At 44.9% G+C, this 17,837-nt stretch overlaps 1 protein-coding gene across 2 annotated transcripts in view; it reads left to right on the top strand.

The window, feature by feature from the left end:
- The first annotated feature begins 1,305 nt into the window (after window positions 1-1,305).
- Window positions 1,306-17,837, top strand: part of LOC124037220 (coiled-coil domain-containing protein 85A-like) — a 40,888-nt gene continuing 24,356 nt past the window's right edge. The window contains exons 1-2 of one of the 2 annotated variants that reach the window (XM_046351887.1): window positions 1,306-1,993; window positions 2,464-3,499. In XM_046351887.1, coding sequence (XP_046207843.1) covers window positions 1,763-1,993; window positions 2,464-3,499 — 1,267 coding nt within the window. In that variant the 5' untranslated portion in view covers window positions 1,306-1,762. The remainder of the gene's footprint in view (window positions 1,994-2,463; window positions 3,500-17,837) is intronic. The other variant, XM_046351888.1, reaches the window with a different exon arrangement.

Here is a 17,837-nt window from a genome sequence, read left to right on the forward strand (position 1 = left end):
TGGGGTCATTGGGTGGCAGCGTAGCCTAGTGGTTAGAGCCTTGGACTAGTAACCGAAAGCTTGCAAGATCGAATTCCCTGAACAAGGCAGTTAACCCACTGTTCCTAGGCCATCATTGAAAATAAGAATTTGTTGACTGACTTGCCTGGTAAAATAAAAAATTGTCATACTGAAACAGGAAAGGGCCTTCCCCAAACTGTTGCCACAAAGTTGGAAGCACAGAATTGTCTAATATGTCATTGTATACTGTAGATTTCCCTTCCCTGGAACTAAGGGGCCTAGCCCAAACCACAAAAAAACAGCCCCAGACCATTATTCCTCCTCCACAAAATGTTACAGTTGGCACTATGCATTCAGGCAGGTACCATTCTCCTGGCATCTGCCAAACCCAGATTTGTCTGTCGGACTGCCAGTCCAATGGTGGTGAGCTTAACATCACTCCAGCCAATGCTTGGCTTTAGGCATGGTGATAGCTTGTGTGCGGCTGCTCGGCCTTGGAAACCCATTTCATGAAGCTCCCGACAAACAGTTATTGTGCCGACTGTGAGCCCGTTCTGTGAGCTTTTGTGGCCTACCACTTTGCCGTTGTTGCTCCTAGATGTTTCCACTTTACAATAACAGCACTTACAGTTGACCGGGACAGCTCTAGCAGGGCAGAAATTTGACGAACTGACTTGTTGGAAAGATGGTTCCACGTTAAAAGTCACTGAACTTTTCAGTAAGGTCATTCTACTGCCAATGTTTGTCTATGGAGATTGCATGGCTATGTGCTCGATTGTATACACCTGTTAGCAGCTGTTGTGGCTGAAATAGCTGAATCCACTAATTTAAAGGGGTATCCACATATGTTTGTATATATGATGTTGGGAGATTGGGGAACCTATCTGGGCTAGCTAAAGCCAACTTCATAAAATTGCTAGGTGACTAGTAGAGTTAGAGATACACTACAAAAACGCCAACTCACTTAGCTGGCATGCCTGCTGGCAATATGCAGAAAAATAAACATGTTTAATTTTTTTCAGGGTTAGTTGTCATCTCAAGAGGCTCTTAAATATGCAGAAAAATATACATATATTTTTGTTTACATAGAATTAAGTATAATTATTAAAAATGCAAAATTCGTCCCCCTCTGCCATCCTGTCATACTTTGTGCTTCCTCCGATGTTTGGGGTACATGGCATCCCTTGACTAAATCCTGCAATCTGTCATCACAAAAACAGAATGCTCCTCCTAAAGTTTAAGAGAGTCATACAGCAGATGGCGGAAGAAGACAACGCGTCCTCGCCACTCCGAAGAGGGAGAGAGAGAGGGGCACGAGTTTTCCAGTCAGCCAAATTTTTCTCAGAACTGCAGTCACGCACCCTTGCTTCTTGACTCCCCAGCGCGAGCTGCTATGCATCTGCAGCAGCCACTCCCTATTCTCCCTTTTGGCCGAAACCCGGGAGTGCCTTAGGCAACAGCTGTATGCGCGAGGAGTCAGGCATGCCCAGAAGCCGGCTCTGCTGAAGAGACCGCGCGCAGACGACTTTGAGAAAGGCGGGAATATAGGAGAACACCGCTCTTTTCAGAGAGCTTCAAAATGGGCGTGTGAGTAATAGAACAAACATGAATTTGGTATAATTATATGGACGTTAGATAAAGCGTGTATATTTGGGTCCATGTGTGAAGTTAGGATTGGTTGGACTGTGCACTGAATTCGTAGGTTACTGACTGTTGTAGGATAGATACTTTTATCCTCCCATTGGAGTAGCCTAGTACAAGGATGGAAAAGGCGACGCAGCCTCAGCTGATGGTCAATAGCGCAGAGAGTCCGACGGAGGAGCTCTCAAAGATAAGCGATGAGGAGCTGCTCAAGTGGAGCAAAGAGGAGTTGGTGCGTCGGCTACGGAGGGCAGAAGCAGTGAAGATGGGCTTTATGCTTGACCACGGGAATTTGATCCGGGAGGTGAACCGGCGACTCCAGCAGCACCTGACCGAGATCCGGGGTTTGAAGGTGAGGCAGGTGTGATAATGCCGGGCGCGCACTGCTCTATGGATGTCTAACGGTTTCATGTTGTGTAGACTTTGTAGGCATGTTTCCAAATCAAAAAGAAATGGACTTATCATGCGTTAAAAAAAGCTGTAGCCTATAGTGTTACCTCTGCAAATTCCTTGAAAATAATGAAGGTAGGTGGTTCGAAGGTAGCAAGTAGCCTATATCATAATCCAACCCAAAGATCCACTTGTTGCCTTTATGATTTTCCTATTACAGATGGAACTGCTGAGGATATTTAAACACAACCAAAAAGTACATTTTGGAAGGCCTATGATTTGTTTCAAAATCACAGTAAATCATCAATAAAATACATCACCATCACAGGCACACACATGCTCCCCCTCAATAAACAATTGCATGCTCAACATTATTTATCAGAAATCCCATATGATAAATTATATAACACCTGTGTGTGTGTGTGTCTCCAGGATGTGAACCAGAAGCTGCAGGAGGATAACCAGGAGCTGCGGGACCTGTGCTGTTTCCTTGATGACGACCGTCAGAAGGGTAAGCGTGTGTCTCGGGAGTGGCAGCGTCTGGGCCGCTACAGCGCCGGCCTCATGAGGAAAGAGGTGGCCCTCTACCTGCAGAAACTCAAGGAGCTGGAGCAGCGCCAGGGAGAAGTGATCAGAGAGAACCTGGAGCTCAAAGAGCTGTGTATCCTACTGGACGAGGAGAGAGGGGGAGGAGCAGGGCAGAGTGCAGGGTGCAGAAGCTCCATCGACAGCCAGAGTAGTCTGTCTCAAACTGGGGGGGCTACACAGGGCTTGCTTCGAGACGTGGGGGATGGGAGCAGCACCTCGAGTACGGGAAGCACGGATAGCCCCGACCACCCCCACCGCAAGCCCCCTTACCAGGGCTCCAGCCTGGGCTCCAAACCTGGCTCCAACCATGACAAACCAGAAGGCCCTGGCCCCGAATCTACAGGCCGCCGCCACAGCTCCACCCCAGACTACCACACCTTCCCCCAGGCCTGCAGGCCCCGCGGGGGGTCCCTCACCAGCCCTGATCCCAGGGGCCTCCGGGGGCCCTGCAGCCCAGAGAAACACGGCATATTCCCTACCCGACTGGCGGCTGAGGCCCACTCCAAACCCAACAGTGCTGGCATGCCTGCCCAGAAACCGCTTTTGGGGTCTGGGCAAGGGATAGGGCCAAACCAAGGTTCAGGCCAGTCAAGTCCTGACCTCTCACAGAGACACAGGGTTAATGCGGTCGGGGTTGGGGCTGGATGTTGGACCCCTGAGCCCAAACAGGCACTGACGGGGACGCCAGAGCACCTGTGGAAGGGTCGGGTGATTGTGGGGAGCCCTGAAGTGTTACGACACCACAACCACAGCCCCAGTTCAGAGCACTGGAAGGGGAGGTACGGCAGCAGCCCCCCAGCAGGCAGAGAGTGGGGACAGATGAGGACCACTGGAGATGAGTTGTCCCCTCACAACGGTAGCATCTACAGTGGCATGAACGGTGAGTTTTTATCCAGAATAGTAATAATGCTTTAAAAAAAATTTTTATACAGGACAATATGTAGCTGAGGTGGTTCAAGGAACTATGCTTGTGTGATGAGTCTGAGACACCCCATCTGAGACATAATACTCATGCCTAGGCTTTAGCTCAGTGTGCTTACACAGTCTTTTGGTTGTGCAGGCTATGTGGGTTAGCACACCCTGTAGTCCTCTAGGACTAAAGTTGATGACCACTGTATATGGCTAGGTCAACTGTTTAAATCAAATATAATTTTATTTGTCACATGCACTGAATACAAAAGGTATAGACTTTACCATGAAATGCTTTCTTACGAGCCCTTCCCAATGATGCAGAGTAAAAAATTATGCAAAATATTAACAAAAGTGGAATAAAATACACAAGAATTAAGCTATATACAGGGAGTAGCAGTACCAATACCAAATCACTGTGATACTGCAAGGTATTTGAGGTAGATATGTACACAAAGACAGGGGGAAATTGACTAGGCATGTGTAACAAAACTGTCCTTGCAATTTGTGTCTAGTAGCCAATGGGTAGGTTAGGCTATGGCAGGATCAGTCACCGTGAAATCTAAGTTTGGGCGATATACAGTTTATACTATATACCGGGGTATTTCGAAATACTGACGGTATGATTTTTTATATCGTAAAAACAAAAAACTTGCACGGGCTGCGTGGGTGCGTGCTACGCCACTGCTTATAACTTTAAGTTAAGTTTAACTATAAGAAATTTCAAATCTATCAATTAAATGATATCCACCTCAGGGCTCCAGCTATGCATTTGGTTTGCTAACTTGCTAGCTAAGTGGCTAGATTTCAAGATCAAGCTTGGTTCCATTCAGCCACAGTGAGGTCGGGCACTGATGTTGGCCGATTAGGCCTGGCTCGCAGTTGGCGTTCCAATTCATCCCAAAGGTGTTCAATTGGGTTGAGTTCAAGGCTCTGTGCAGGCCATTTCTGTATGGACCCCACTTTTTGCACGGGAACATTGTCATGCTGAAATAGGAAAGGGCCTTCCCCAAACTATTGCAACACAAAGTTGGAAGCAGAGAATCGTCTAGAATGTCATTGTATGCTGTAGTGTTAAGATTTCCCTTCACTGGAACTAAGGGACCTAGCCCGAACCATGAAAAACAGCCCCAGAACATTATTCCTCCTCCACCAAACTTTGGCACAACAGTTGGCACTATGCATTCAGGCAGGCATCGTTCTCCTGGCATCTGCCAAACACAGATTCATCTGTCGGACTGGCAAATGATGAAGTGTGATTTATCGCTCCAAAGAATGCGTTTACACTGCTCCAGAGTCCAATGGCGACTAGCTTTACACGACTCCAACCAACTCTTGGCTTTGTGCATTGTGATCTTAGGCTTGTGTGCGGCTGCCCGGCCATGGAAACCCATTTCATGAAGCTCCCAGGAAACATTTATTGTGCTGATGTTGCTTCCAAAGGCAGTTTGGAACTCGGGAAGTGTGTGTTGAAACAGAGGACAGACGATTTTTACACGCTAAACTTTTAAGCACTCGGCGGTCCCATTCTATGAGCTTGTGTGGCCTACCACCATGGCTCAGCTGTTGTTGCTCCTTGACGTTTCCACGTCACAATAACAGCACTTACAGTTGAACGGCACAGCTCTAACAGGGCAGAAATTTGAAGGACTGACTTGTTGGAAAGGTGGCATCCTATGACGGTGCCACTTTGAAAGTCACTGAGCTCTTCAGTAAGGCCATTCTACTGCCAATGTTTGTCTATGGAGATTACATAGCATTGTGCTCGATTTTATACACCTATCAGCAAGGGGTGTAGCTGAAATTGCTGACTTGCAAGGGCTGTCCACATACTTTTGTATATATAGTGTAGTTTGTACTTAAAAATGTTTTATTAGCGCCCCTTGTGTGCATTTTCAGTAATACCGTATACCCCGGTATGATACAGAAACAGTACCATCGCTAGTGGTATCACCAATGTGGTTCAGCAGTAGTTACAGTGTTAGCAAATTAGCAGTGATGTCACCGCTCTGTGGGATTCTCTCTCTGTGGAGTTGTGGTGGAGTTTGTGCGTGCATGGGTGTGTGTTCGTGTGTGTATGCGTGATTGGGGGAGGGCATATGATGTAACACTCCCCAGGGTGTCTGAAGTCAACACAGGTAACACAGTCGTGTGAGTCAGGCAACACACACAGCCTGCAGTTTTGCCACTAAGCACAGCAGGGTCCTGCCTCCTTGGTTCATTTTTATTATTATTATTATCAGCATCTTTTATTTATTTTTACCCACTGTTCCAGGGGCATTTGTGTGTGTGTCTAAGAGTTCAGGGAGTTATTTTGCAGGACTGTGTGTCCTGGATAAACAGAGAGAGAGAGAGAGGGAGTAGGGCTGTCCACTTAGTTAAATAAGAGGCTTTTATTTTACATTTAAATAACATTACATCAAACAGATTTTTATAATAACCTAGACAAATGTTCCTCTTTTCATAGTAAAAGCCTAATTTATACGTACAAATATTGTGAGGATCGATGCTGGAGACGAGAAGTACGTGAGTGAACAGGGAGTGTCAGGGATTTCCTCCTCTTCTTCCGAAGAGGAGAGGCGAAAAGGATCAGAGGACCAATATGCGGCGTGGTAAGTGTCCATGGTTCTTTTAATACGTAAATGTACACATGAACACTACAAAACAATAAACATGGAAAACCTAAACAGTCCTATCTGGTGCAAAGACAGAGACAGGAACAATTACCCACAAACACACAGTGAAACCAAGGCTACCTAAGTATGATTCTCAATCAGAGACAACTAATGACACCTGCCTCTGATTGAGACCCATACTAGGCCGAAACATAGAAATACCCCAAAACATAGAAAAACAAACATAGACTGCCCACCCAACTCACGCCCTGACCATACTAAATAATGACAAAACAAAGGAAATAAAGGTCAGAACGTGACAGTACCCCCCCCCCCCCCCCCCCCCAAAGGTGCGGACTCCGGCGCGGGACGCGGACCCCACTTCACCATTGTCTTAGTCAGCTTTATTGTCCGCCTCCGTGTCTTTCTAACCATGGCCACCCCTCTCAATGACCCCACTGGACAGAGGGGCAGCTCTGGACAGAGGGGCGGAAGCTCTGGACAGAGGGACAGAAGCTCTGGACAGAGGGGCAGAAGCTCGGGACAGAGGGGCAGAACCTCGGGACAGAGGGGCAGGGGCTCTGGCGCAGGAGCGCCGGACAGGCGGGAGACTCCGGCAGCAGCGCCGGACAGGCGGGAGACTCCGGCAGCAGCGCCGGACAGGCGGGAGACTCCGGCAGCAGCGCCGGACAGGCGGGAGACTCCGGCAGCAGCGCCGGACAGACAGGACCACCTGCAGGGAGGAGACAGAGAGACAGTCTGGTGCGTGGGGCTGCCACAGGAACCACCAGGCTGGGGAGACCTTCAGGAGGCTTGGTGTTAGGAGGAGGCACCTGAAGGACCGGGCTGTGGGGGAGCACTGGAGCTCTGGTGCGCAACCTTGGCACCACTTCCCCAGGCTGGACAACTACTCTAGCCCGGACCCTCCAGAGTGCAGGCACAGGTTGAACCGGGCTGTGGGTAATCACGGGAGATCTGGTGCTTACTACACGCACCTCTCCCTTAGGCTCCACTCCCACATTAGCCCGGCACGAGCGGAGCGCAGGCAGAGGACGCACTGCAACCTCCCAGCGCCCCGGAGACACAGCACGCAGAGCCATCGCAGGATACCCTGGACCAAAACCGCGTACCGGCGACCAGACCCGCTGAGCAGGTATCATACGCCCTGGCTCGATGCCCACACTCGCATGGCACTTTCGTGGGGCTGCCCTATAGCGCACCGGGCTATGGGCACGTACTGGCGACACCGTGCGATTAACTGCATAACACGGTGCCTGACCAGTAATGCGCTGCTTATAATAAGCACGAGGAGTGAGCTCAGGTCTGCTACCTGGCTTAGTACCACACCTCGTCTGACTCCTGACTCTGCCACACTCTCCCTCGTCTGCCCCCCCCCAAAATGTTTTGGGGGGCTGCCTCTCGTACCTGTAGCACTGCTGTGCTGCCTCCTCGTATCGCCGCCGCTCAGCTTTCGCTGCCTCCAGCTCTGCTTTGGGGCGGCGATATTCCCCAGCCTGTGCCCCGTGTCCCTCTCCGTTCAGTATCACCTCCCATGTCCAGGAGTCATGTGATGCTGGCCGCTGTTGTTGCTGCTGCTGCTGCTGCTGCTGTCACTGTCTTTTACCACGCTGCTTGGTCCTTGGTTGGTGGGTGATTCTGTCAGGGATTTCCTTCTTCCGAAGAGGAGAGGTGAAAAGGATCAGAGGACCAATATGCGGCGTGGTAATCCCAATATGCGGCGTGGTAATGACACCTGCCTCTGATTGAGAACCATACTAGGCCGAAACATAGAAATACCCCAAAACATAGAAAAACAAACATAGACTGCCCACCCAACTCACGCCCTGACCATACTAAATAATGACAAAACAAAGGAAATAAAGGTCAGAACGTGACAGGGAGTGAACATTTAATGACACAAGGACATGAAACAGAACAGGAACAGCATCTGGACAGGGAAAAAATAACGACATCAATGCTGACACAGGGAACAAACTGAGAAGCACACAGATATAGAGGGGGTAATGGAGTCCAGGTGAGTCCAATATTGCGCAGCTGTGCGTAATGATGGTGACAGGTGTGCGTAATGAAGGGCAGCTTGGCACCCATGAATGCCAGAGTGGACAAGATGGCTGAGGCGTAGAAGCACGACCAGCCGGCTGAGGCGTGGGAGCCCGGCGAATGGGCTGAGGCGTGGGAGCCCGGCGAGCGGGCTGAGGCGAGGGAGCCCGGCAGACCGGCTGGGGCGTGGTAGCCCGGCTGACCGGCTGGGGCGTGGGAGCCCGGCTGACCGGCTGGGGCGTTGGAACTGATGAAGCGGTTGAGGCGTGGGAACTGATGAATCGGTTGAGGCGTGGGAGCCTGATGGGCCGGCTGGAGCATGATGTGGGGTGGCCGTCTGCCGAGCCAACCAGGGCAAAAAGACCTCTCGAGCCAGCTAGGGCGTGGAATCCCGACGAGCTAGCTGAGGCAGCCCTGGTTCCATCGGCGACGGCACCCAGATGCTACCTCACCAACCGAAACAAAAACCCCAAACTCCTTGATGCTTCCTTTACTGGTGTCAGCATTCTGTGAGGATCGACCCTGGAGACGAGAAGCAGGTTCAGGGAATGAACATTTAATGAAACATGGACATGAAACAGAACAGGAACAGCGTCAGGACAGGGGGAAAATGATGACATCAATGCTGACACAGGGAACAAACTGGGGAGCAGACATATATGGAGGGGGTAATCAACAAAGTAATGGAATCCAGGTGAGTCCAATATTGCGCAGCTGTGCGTAATGATGGTGACAGGTGTGCTTAATGAAAGGTAGCTGGGGAGTGGGAGCAGGCAGTATGCATGTTTTGGGGATAAATGATGTGATTGTGTCTTTCCTTTTAAGAATGAATGTGCACGTTTAAATGTGTGTGAGACAGAGAGAGAAAGCGACAGAGAGAGAGCGACTGAGTAAGTGTGTGTGCGTGCAGCCCTGAGTTGGTAAAGATTACTGTAGAGTGCTGAGTGGATGCTGTTTGTAAGGCCACAGGGTTTGAGTCCTGGAGGTGAGCAGTTAGCCTGACACTGCACTTATCACCACAGAACTACACTCTCATTTACACACTACTGTCTACTCGGTAGGAAAGACACTACAATATATACTGAACAAAAATATAAACGCAACATGCAAAAATTTCAAAGATTTTACTGAGTTACAGTAAGGAAATCAGTCAATTGAAATTGTAAGGGTTTTCTTCTAGTGAAAGAGAGGCGGACCAAAACGCAGCGTGGTGGTTATTCATGTTTTTAATAAAGACGACTATACATGAACAGACTATATAAAACAAGAAAAGTGAAAACCTAAACAGTCCTATCTGGTGCAAACACAGAGACAGGAACAATCACCCACAAAACCCAACACAAAACAGCCTACCTAAATATGGTTCCCAATCAGTGACAATGACTAACACCTGCCTCTGATTGAGAACCATATTAGGCCAAACATAGAAATAGACAAACCAGACACACAACATAGAATGCCCACCCAGCTCACGTCCTGACCAACACTAAAACAAGGAAAACACATACGAACGATGGACAGAACGTGACATAAATAAATTCAGTCGGCCTTAATCTATGACAGTGGTGGAAAAGTACCCAATTGTCATACTTGAGTAAAAGTAAAGATACCTTCATAGAAAATGACTCAAGTAAAAGTGAAAGTCACCATGTAAAATACTAATTGAGTAAAAGTTTTAAAGTATTTGGTTTTAAATATACTTAAGTATCAAAAGTAAAAGTGTAAATCATTTCAAATTCCTTATATTATTAATCAAACCAGATGGCACCATTTTTTTGTTTTTTTATTTTATTAATGGATAGCCAGGGGCACCCACCAACACTCAGACATCATTTACAAATAAAGAATTTCTGTTTCGTGAGTCCGCCAGTAGGGATGACCAGTGATGTTCTCTTGATAAGCTTGTGAATTGGACCCTTTTCCTTTTCTGCTAAGCATTCAGAATGTAACGAGTACTTTAGGGTGTCAGGGAAAATGTATAGAGTAAAAAGTACATTATTTTCTTTAGGAATGTAGTGAAGTAAAAATAAATACTTTACACCACTGATCTATGGATTTCACATGACTGGGCAGGAATTGTGTACACATCATTGTGACATGACCCATGCATTATCATGCTAAAACATGAGGTGATGGCGGCAGATGAATGGCATGACAATGGGCCTCAGGATCTCGTCACGGTATCTCTGTGCCTTCAAATTGCCAACATAGAGCGTTGAAGCTCAAGGCTCAACTTCTCTGCTGTTTTGGTGCCCGTGCACATGAGCAGATACTGTGTGTGACTGTGTGAGTGCGAAGTGGTGAATCTCGCTCATCTCAATATCTCCGGTGCTGCTCATGGAAATGTAATTTCACTAAGCCTAACATTAAGATCCATTTTTTATGAGAGGATTGATCATTTAGAGGCATATTGAATAGGGATTAGAGTGTAATTGAGAAGTGGGCCTGTGTTACTGTGTACACTATAGTTTATTTGCTTTGAACTCACATCCCTGTCAGAACAGGGTGTACAGTAAAGTATGAAGGGCTTGAAGTGTGTTCATATTTCTTTCTCTCTCTCTCATCCTTCGCTCTCTCTTTTTCTGTCAGCCTTTCACTCTCTCTGCTCCCTCCCTCCCTGCTGTGGAAGCGGAGTTTATTTGGAAATTAATGTCTGGTGCTCACTCACCCCTCTAACACCATGAGAAAACGATGGGAGAACAGTTTTCAGGAGCACCGCCGCTTAACACTGCTCTCTATATCCTCCTGCCTCTATGTTTTTATCCCTATTCTTCTTCCATCCTTCATCTTCTCACCCCATAGCCTCAAATCACCCTACCTCACTCTCTTCCTCCCCTCTTTCTATCTCCAGCCCTCTCTTAATGTCGCAGAAGTGATTGGGCTCTCACATACTATGTGTGGCTTGGTCTGTTGGTCTCAGGCACATAGAGGCACCAGTTACAATGGCAGAACACCAGCCAGGCTAAGTTTACATTTTTTAAAATCTTTATTTAACTAGGCAAGTCAGTTAAGAACAAGTTCTTATTTTCAATGGCAGCCTAGGAACAGTGGGTTAACTGCCTTGTTCAGGGGCAGAATGACACATTTTTACCTTGTCAGCTCGGGGATTCAATCTTGCAACCTTTCGGTTACTAGTCCAACTGTAATGGCTGTTTAAAGAAGAGGAGGACCAAGGTGTAGCGTGGTACATGTTCATGATTTTTTATTGGAACACAGAAATAACAAAAACGACGACGACGACGATGAGAAGAACGAACGAAACCGAAACAGTTCTGTCTGGTGCAAACACAAAACAAGTACCCACAAAACACAGGTAGGAAAAGGCTACCTAAGTATGCTTCTCAATCAGAGACAACGATAGACAGCTGCCTCTGATTGAGAACCACATCCAGCCAAGCATACAGGAATAGAAAACATAGAACACAAAACATAGAATGCCCACCCCAACTCACGCACTGACCAAACCAAAATAGAGACATAAAAAGGATCTCTGAGGTCAGGGCGTGACACCAACGCTCTAATCACTTGGCTACTTGTGTCGGTGACAATCCGGTTCCCTATGTCTGTGCAATGTGTGTGCCCTGTGTTGTGCTCTATCAAATTGAATTCAATTGTATTGGCATGACTTTTGTCCAATATTGTCATAGTGGTAAATAACATGATTAATCACAACAAGCAATTAATGAATGCTTCATCACATTTTTCAAAAGCCTGAAGGTAACATGCTTCCTGTCTGTATGGTTTCCATGGGCTTTAGCCATGTCTGTGTATCTGTGCTCTCTCTGGTCTCCATCTGTCTTGCCTGCTACTCCTCAGCTCTTCTACTTAGATTTTTCATCGAAGGTCAGCAATGTCCTCTCTCTTCCAAAGAAACCAACTGTACATGTACATTCAGCATGGCATTATGTGCCATAGTCTCTGGCATGGGTAAATCTTCATTATAAAACAGAGCTTTGTCGACAAGAGCCAGCACCTTAACAAATGATGGCCGTCAACACTATGGCTGTGCTGTGTTCAATAATTGAGAAGGCCAGCCTTCTGGCAATCAGTAAAAATTTCCGAATGGTAAGAGTTTTTTTATGCATTGTATTTGCTTTATGGACATCAGCTGGGCCTGTGCAAGTCAGACCAGCTCCACACACACCTCCTTGGGACTGCCCCTGGGGGGCTTTAACCTTGATCCCAGTTAGAAAAGTGCTACCGGAGTCAGGGATGTGTTTGCGTGTGTGTGTCATTTTGTGTGTAACTGCACAGCGCATACCTCCTGACAGCGTCCCCTTGAATCTGCCCTCTACCCTAAAATACATGCACATATGCACGCACGTAGGTGCACACACACACACACACACACACACACACACACACACACACACACACACACACACACACACACACACACACACACACACACACACACACACACACACACACACACACACACACACACACACACACACACACACACACACACACACACTCTCCCTAGGGGCAACTAATCCAGTGCTAGGGTGCTCATCTGAGAGGACATGGGCTGTGACCTGGACTACCTTGAATAAGCACCTTCCAAATAATTGCATTTTTTGGTCTATTACCCGTTAGAAATGCATTCATAAGCTATGTGATATTTGGCCAAGAAAATAGCAACCCACACACTGCTCCTGCTTGTGACACTTGTTTTATAAGCCCAGAATCACTTTGCGTACCCTGCAAAGCATTTCATTCATCATCACATTTGCAGACTTACAGTATGTAAGAGCCCACTATTCGTAATGTGATAAGTAGATTGGATAGTCATAATCTAGGCTAATAATATAACTCAATAACTTTTTGCAAAAAATACCGTTCAATGCATGGCTGAGAACATACAGTGCCTTGCGAAAGTATTCGCCCCCCTTGAACTTTGCGACTTTTTGCCACATTTCAGGCTTCAAACATAAATATATAAAACTGTATTGTTTTGTGAAGAATCAACAACAAGTGGGACACAATCATGAAGTGGAACGACATTTATTGGATATTTCAAACTTTTTTAACAAATCAAAAACTGAAAAATTGGGCGTGCTTTATGGACATCAGCTCCATGCTGTTACATTGCACAACTTTCAATGTTATGTCATAATTATGTAACATTCTGGCAAATTAATTACGTGGAAATTGGTGCGCAAAAGTCAGCTACCAGTATTTTTCCATCCGAATCAGAGAACAAAGAAGGCTTCTAGGACTGCAATTTCAATGAAGAGATATATGACAAAACACCTTGAGGATTGATTCAAACAACGTTTTCCATGTTTCAGTCGATATTATGGAGTTAATTCGGAAAAAAGTTTGACGTGTAGGTGACTGAATTTTCGGTTAGTTTCGGTAGCCAAATGTATAGTAACAAAACGGAACGATGTGTCCTACACAAGAATCTTTCAGGAAAAACTGGACATCTGCTATGTAACTGAGAGTCTCCTCATTGAAACATCTGAAGTTCTTCAAAGGTAAATTATTTTATTTGATCCCTTTGCTGGTTTTTGTGAATATGTTGCGTGCTAAATGCTAACGCTAAATGCTAAGCTAGCTATCACCACTCTTACACAAATTATTGATTTTCTCTGGTTCTAAAGCATATTTTGAAAATCTGAGACGACAGGATTGTTAAGAAAAAGATAAGCTTGAGAGCAGGCATATGTATTTAATTTCATTTGCGATTTTTAGAAATCGCTAACGTTGCGTTATGGTAATGAGCTTGAGGCTGTAGTCACGATCCCGCATGCGGGATGGGGCGGACTATGAGGTTAAACAAGATATTTTGTCACGAAAAGATGCTCGACGATGCATATAATTGACAGCTTTGGAAAGAAAACACTCTGACGTTTCCAAAACTGCAAAGATATTATCTGTGAGTGCCACAGAACTGATGCTACAGGCGAAACCAAGATGAAATTTCAAATCATCGAATAGATATGTGAAAAACACCTTGAGGATTGATTCTAAACAACGTTTGCCATGTTTGTCGATATTATGGAGTTAATTTTGAAAAAAGTTCGGCATTATAATGACTGAATTTTCAGGGTTTTTTCTTAGCCAAACGTGATGAACAAAACGGAGCGATTTCTCCTACACAAATAATATTTTTGGAAAAACTGAAAATTTGCTATCTAACTGAGAGTCTCCTCATTGAAAACATCCGAAGTTTTTCAAAGGTAAATTATTTTATTTGAATGCTTTTCTTGTTTTTGTGAAAATGTTGCCTGCTGAAGGCTTAATGCTATGCTAGCTATCAATACTCTTACACAAATGCTTGTTTAGCTATGGTTGAATAGCATATTTTGAACATCTGAGATGACAGTGTTGTTAACAAAAGGCTAAGCTTGAGAGCCAATATATTTATTTCATTTCATGAATAGTTAATGTTGCATTATGGTAATGAGCTTGAGGCTATAATTACGACCCCGGATACGGATTGCTCGTAGCAAGAGGTTAACCAGGCAAAATGAACTAAATATGCAGGTTTAAAAATATATACTTGTGTATTGATTTTAAGAGGCAGTGATGTTTATGGTTAGCACCGACAGTGCTTTTTTCATGAATGCGCTTGTTAAATCATCACCATTTTGGCGAAGTAGGCTGTGATTCAATGATAAATGAACATGCACCGCATTGATTATATGCAACGCAGGACAAGCTCGATAAACTAGTAATATCATCAACCATGTGTAGTTAACTAGTGGTTATGTTAAGACTGATTATTTTCTATAAGTTAAGTTTAATGCTAGCTAGCAACTTACATTGGCTCCTTACTGCACTCGCGTAACAAGTGGTCAGGTTGCCACGCAGTCTCCTTGTAGAATGCAATTTAATCGGTCATAATCGGTGTCCAAAATTGGCAATTATTGATTGTTATGAAAACTTCAAATCGGCCCTAATTAATCGGCCATGCTAGAGGCATTAGTATAATATTTTTTTATACAACAAATTACAGGTAGTCCCCTTTGTTGACACTGACAAACATGTCAATGAAAACGACGTTGTCCACATAATAGGCCTACAAGAAGGGGAGACACAAATATAATACGAGGTTCATCTAAACTGGAGGAGGTAATTATTGTCCAAAAACAAACTTTTGGTGGCACTAACCCAACAATGATAGTGAATATGCACAGTACGCATTCACCTGGTATATAGCCGATGCTCTCCGCTGGTGTCAGTAAGATAGGCTATACTGTTGTTCGCTCACTTAATTTTATAACTAAAAGACAAATTGGAGTCCTTTCATTGCCTTCTCTTTGCCGCAATTGCCATTTGCTTTCCAAACTATGTTTTCCTGCGATTGTATTTGGAAATATTGCGATATGCCTGGCTGGGCCTTTACTTTTCACTAACAGTCGCAACTCAACAATAATCTTCCCATATTGTGCACGCTGCCTTGCCTTGCAACTATTATTTTTAAAGAAGTGAATGTTCCTCTGTAGCCAAATCATGCTTTGGTAGGCTATTTTGAATGATTTGATTTATTTCTGTATAGACAGGAGTAGGATAATTAGGCTATACCATTTTTGCTATGTCATTACATTTACTTTAGGGAAAGCTTAGCTATGCATGGGATTATAGGCATATGTGTCTTCTCTAAATAAGCAAATGAAATACGGCCTTGGCTACAATACAGCACAGTAAAGCAGAACATTGATACGTTTGATTTTCATGTATTTATTATGCAGTTAAATTTTTAAATTAATTAATTAAGCAGTTTATTAGTTTTATTAATCAATCAAGGCAGGGCCCTCCAGTTACCCACATGGGCCCCCTACCTCCTCTCCTGCCCCCATCTGATGATTTGCAGAATGGCAACAGGCAGAGAGCAGGCTCCTGAGTACTCCTGTTGTTGACGGTTTCAGTAAAAAAACAAAAAACAACAACATACAATTCTACATATATACTGGATAGATAAGATATAATGTATATATTTAATATTTTTTTTTAAGTAAAAATATATATATTAAATTTTTTTGCTGCCTCTTGGGCACCCCACGGGCCTGGCCCCAGGGTAAGCCCCTGCATTAATCTGACACTGTTACAGTTACATATTAAGATATTGATTTTGGACTATATTATATAGATATTTGACTCCCAAGTATTGATTTGCAAAAGACAACAAGAAAAAATGTTTTTATTTATGTTTTTATTTATTGCTACTGTACTGAAGGCAGTGATAGCTAAGGCTAGTCGGCAGTAACTGCGCCAAAAGGTAATTATTTTTCATCCCATAGCTTGATCTCCATCTTGTTTTTAAATAGTGAGCCAACATGTTTTCAACACTTTTATTTCCCTGGCTGATCAAAATGAGTTCTCATGCTCTCTCTTGTCTCTCTGTAGCAGACAAGCTATAAAGTGAGCAATATGTTTGGAACATCAAATCGCAATAAAATCACAGTATCGAATCATATAGAATTATGAAAATCGTGGGAATCGCAATACGTATCTTATCGGCACCTAAGTATGTAAGGTCCCTGGCAATTCCCAGCCCTACTTCCAAACACAACATCATAATAAGTGTCTCTTCTTCTTTGTCCCCTTCTATTTGCATCATGGCTCTTGCTTGTCATCCACAGTTAGTATAGAACCATAACATTCCTATTTATTCACTAGCGCGAATGGTATGGCATCAAATGGCATCAAACACCTGGAAACCATCTGTTTGATGTATTTGATACCACTACGCTGATTCCTCTCAAGTCATTACCACAAGCCCATTCTCTCGAAGTAAGGGGCCACCAACCTCCTGTGGAGTGTGGGTATAGTTTTGTTGGTGCTTGATAGCCAGTATGTCCTTTCCCTATAGGTGTACACCTCGGACTAATGACACAATATAACACTATTGATCTCAAAGGAAACAATGCAATACTGCAATACTTACCAGCTGTTGGTAAGAGGAAGCCCAGTTCTCTGAATAATCCGTCTGATACACTGAGCAGTAGGCCATGTTTCCGCCTTTGCTTGTTAACACCCTGACCAGTGTCTCAAAATACCTTGGGATTTTAATAAAGGTGGTCCAATGCATACAATGCTATTAGCAGTTGTCCAATAAGGATGAACATGTCTGATATCATGGTAGGGAGTCATCAGTCTGACAGGCCTATTATGGCTCATTTAAAAAGGCCAATGTTGTTATTATCAGAGCTGCATTCTTATTCCATATGGAAGTCGGACTAGGGAGAGTGAAAAAGCATTGGCTGAATCCCCCATAAAGCATTGCCAGGATAGCCCTTGTTTTTTGTGGTGAAATTCTGAAGAAATTTACTTTCATACACCTGAGTCTCTTTTCAGAACCAAGTCTCTATTCATTCCCAGGTGTGTAAGAGAGGTAAAACAGTAGATTAGAGGAATGAGAGTCCAGCAACCTCACAATAATATATGCTTGAAAATTATCAGTCACATACAGTCCTTGGTCCAGGCATTCTGCAGTGCCATTTGTGTGTGTTCCCGTGTTACAACCCCTTCACTGCTGCTCCCCATGGATCTGTCCTGTGGGGAGTGCCAGTGGAGGGGCAGGAGGGGACAGGGAGGGCATGAGGATTTAGCCAGATTTGAATAATGTAGCGTAAAATACATCCCAGATGGTATTACTCTAATTCTATGTTTAACTGCCCT

This window comes from Oncorhynchus gorbuscha, linkage group LG06, assembly GCF_021184085.1.
Source record: "Oncorhynchus gorbuscha isolate QuinsamMale2020 ecotype Even-year linkage group LG06, OgorEven_v1.0, whole genome shotgun sequence".
NCBI lineage: Eukaryota > Metazoa > Chordata > Actinopteri > Salmoniformes > Salmonidae > Oncorhynchus > Oncorhynchus gorbuscha.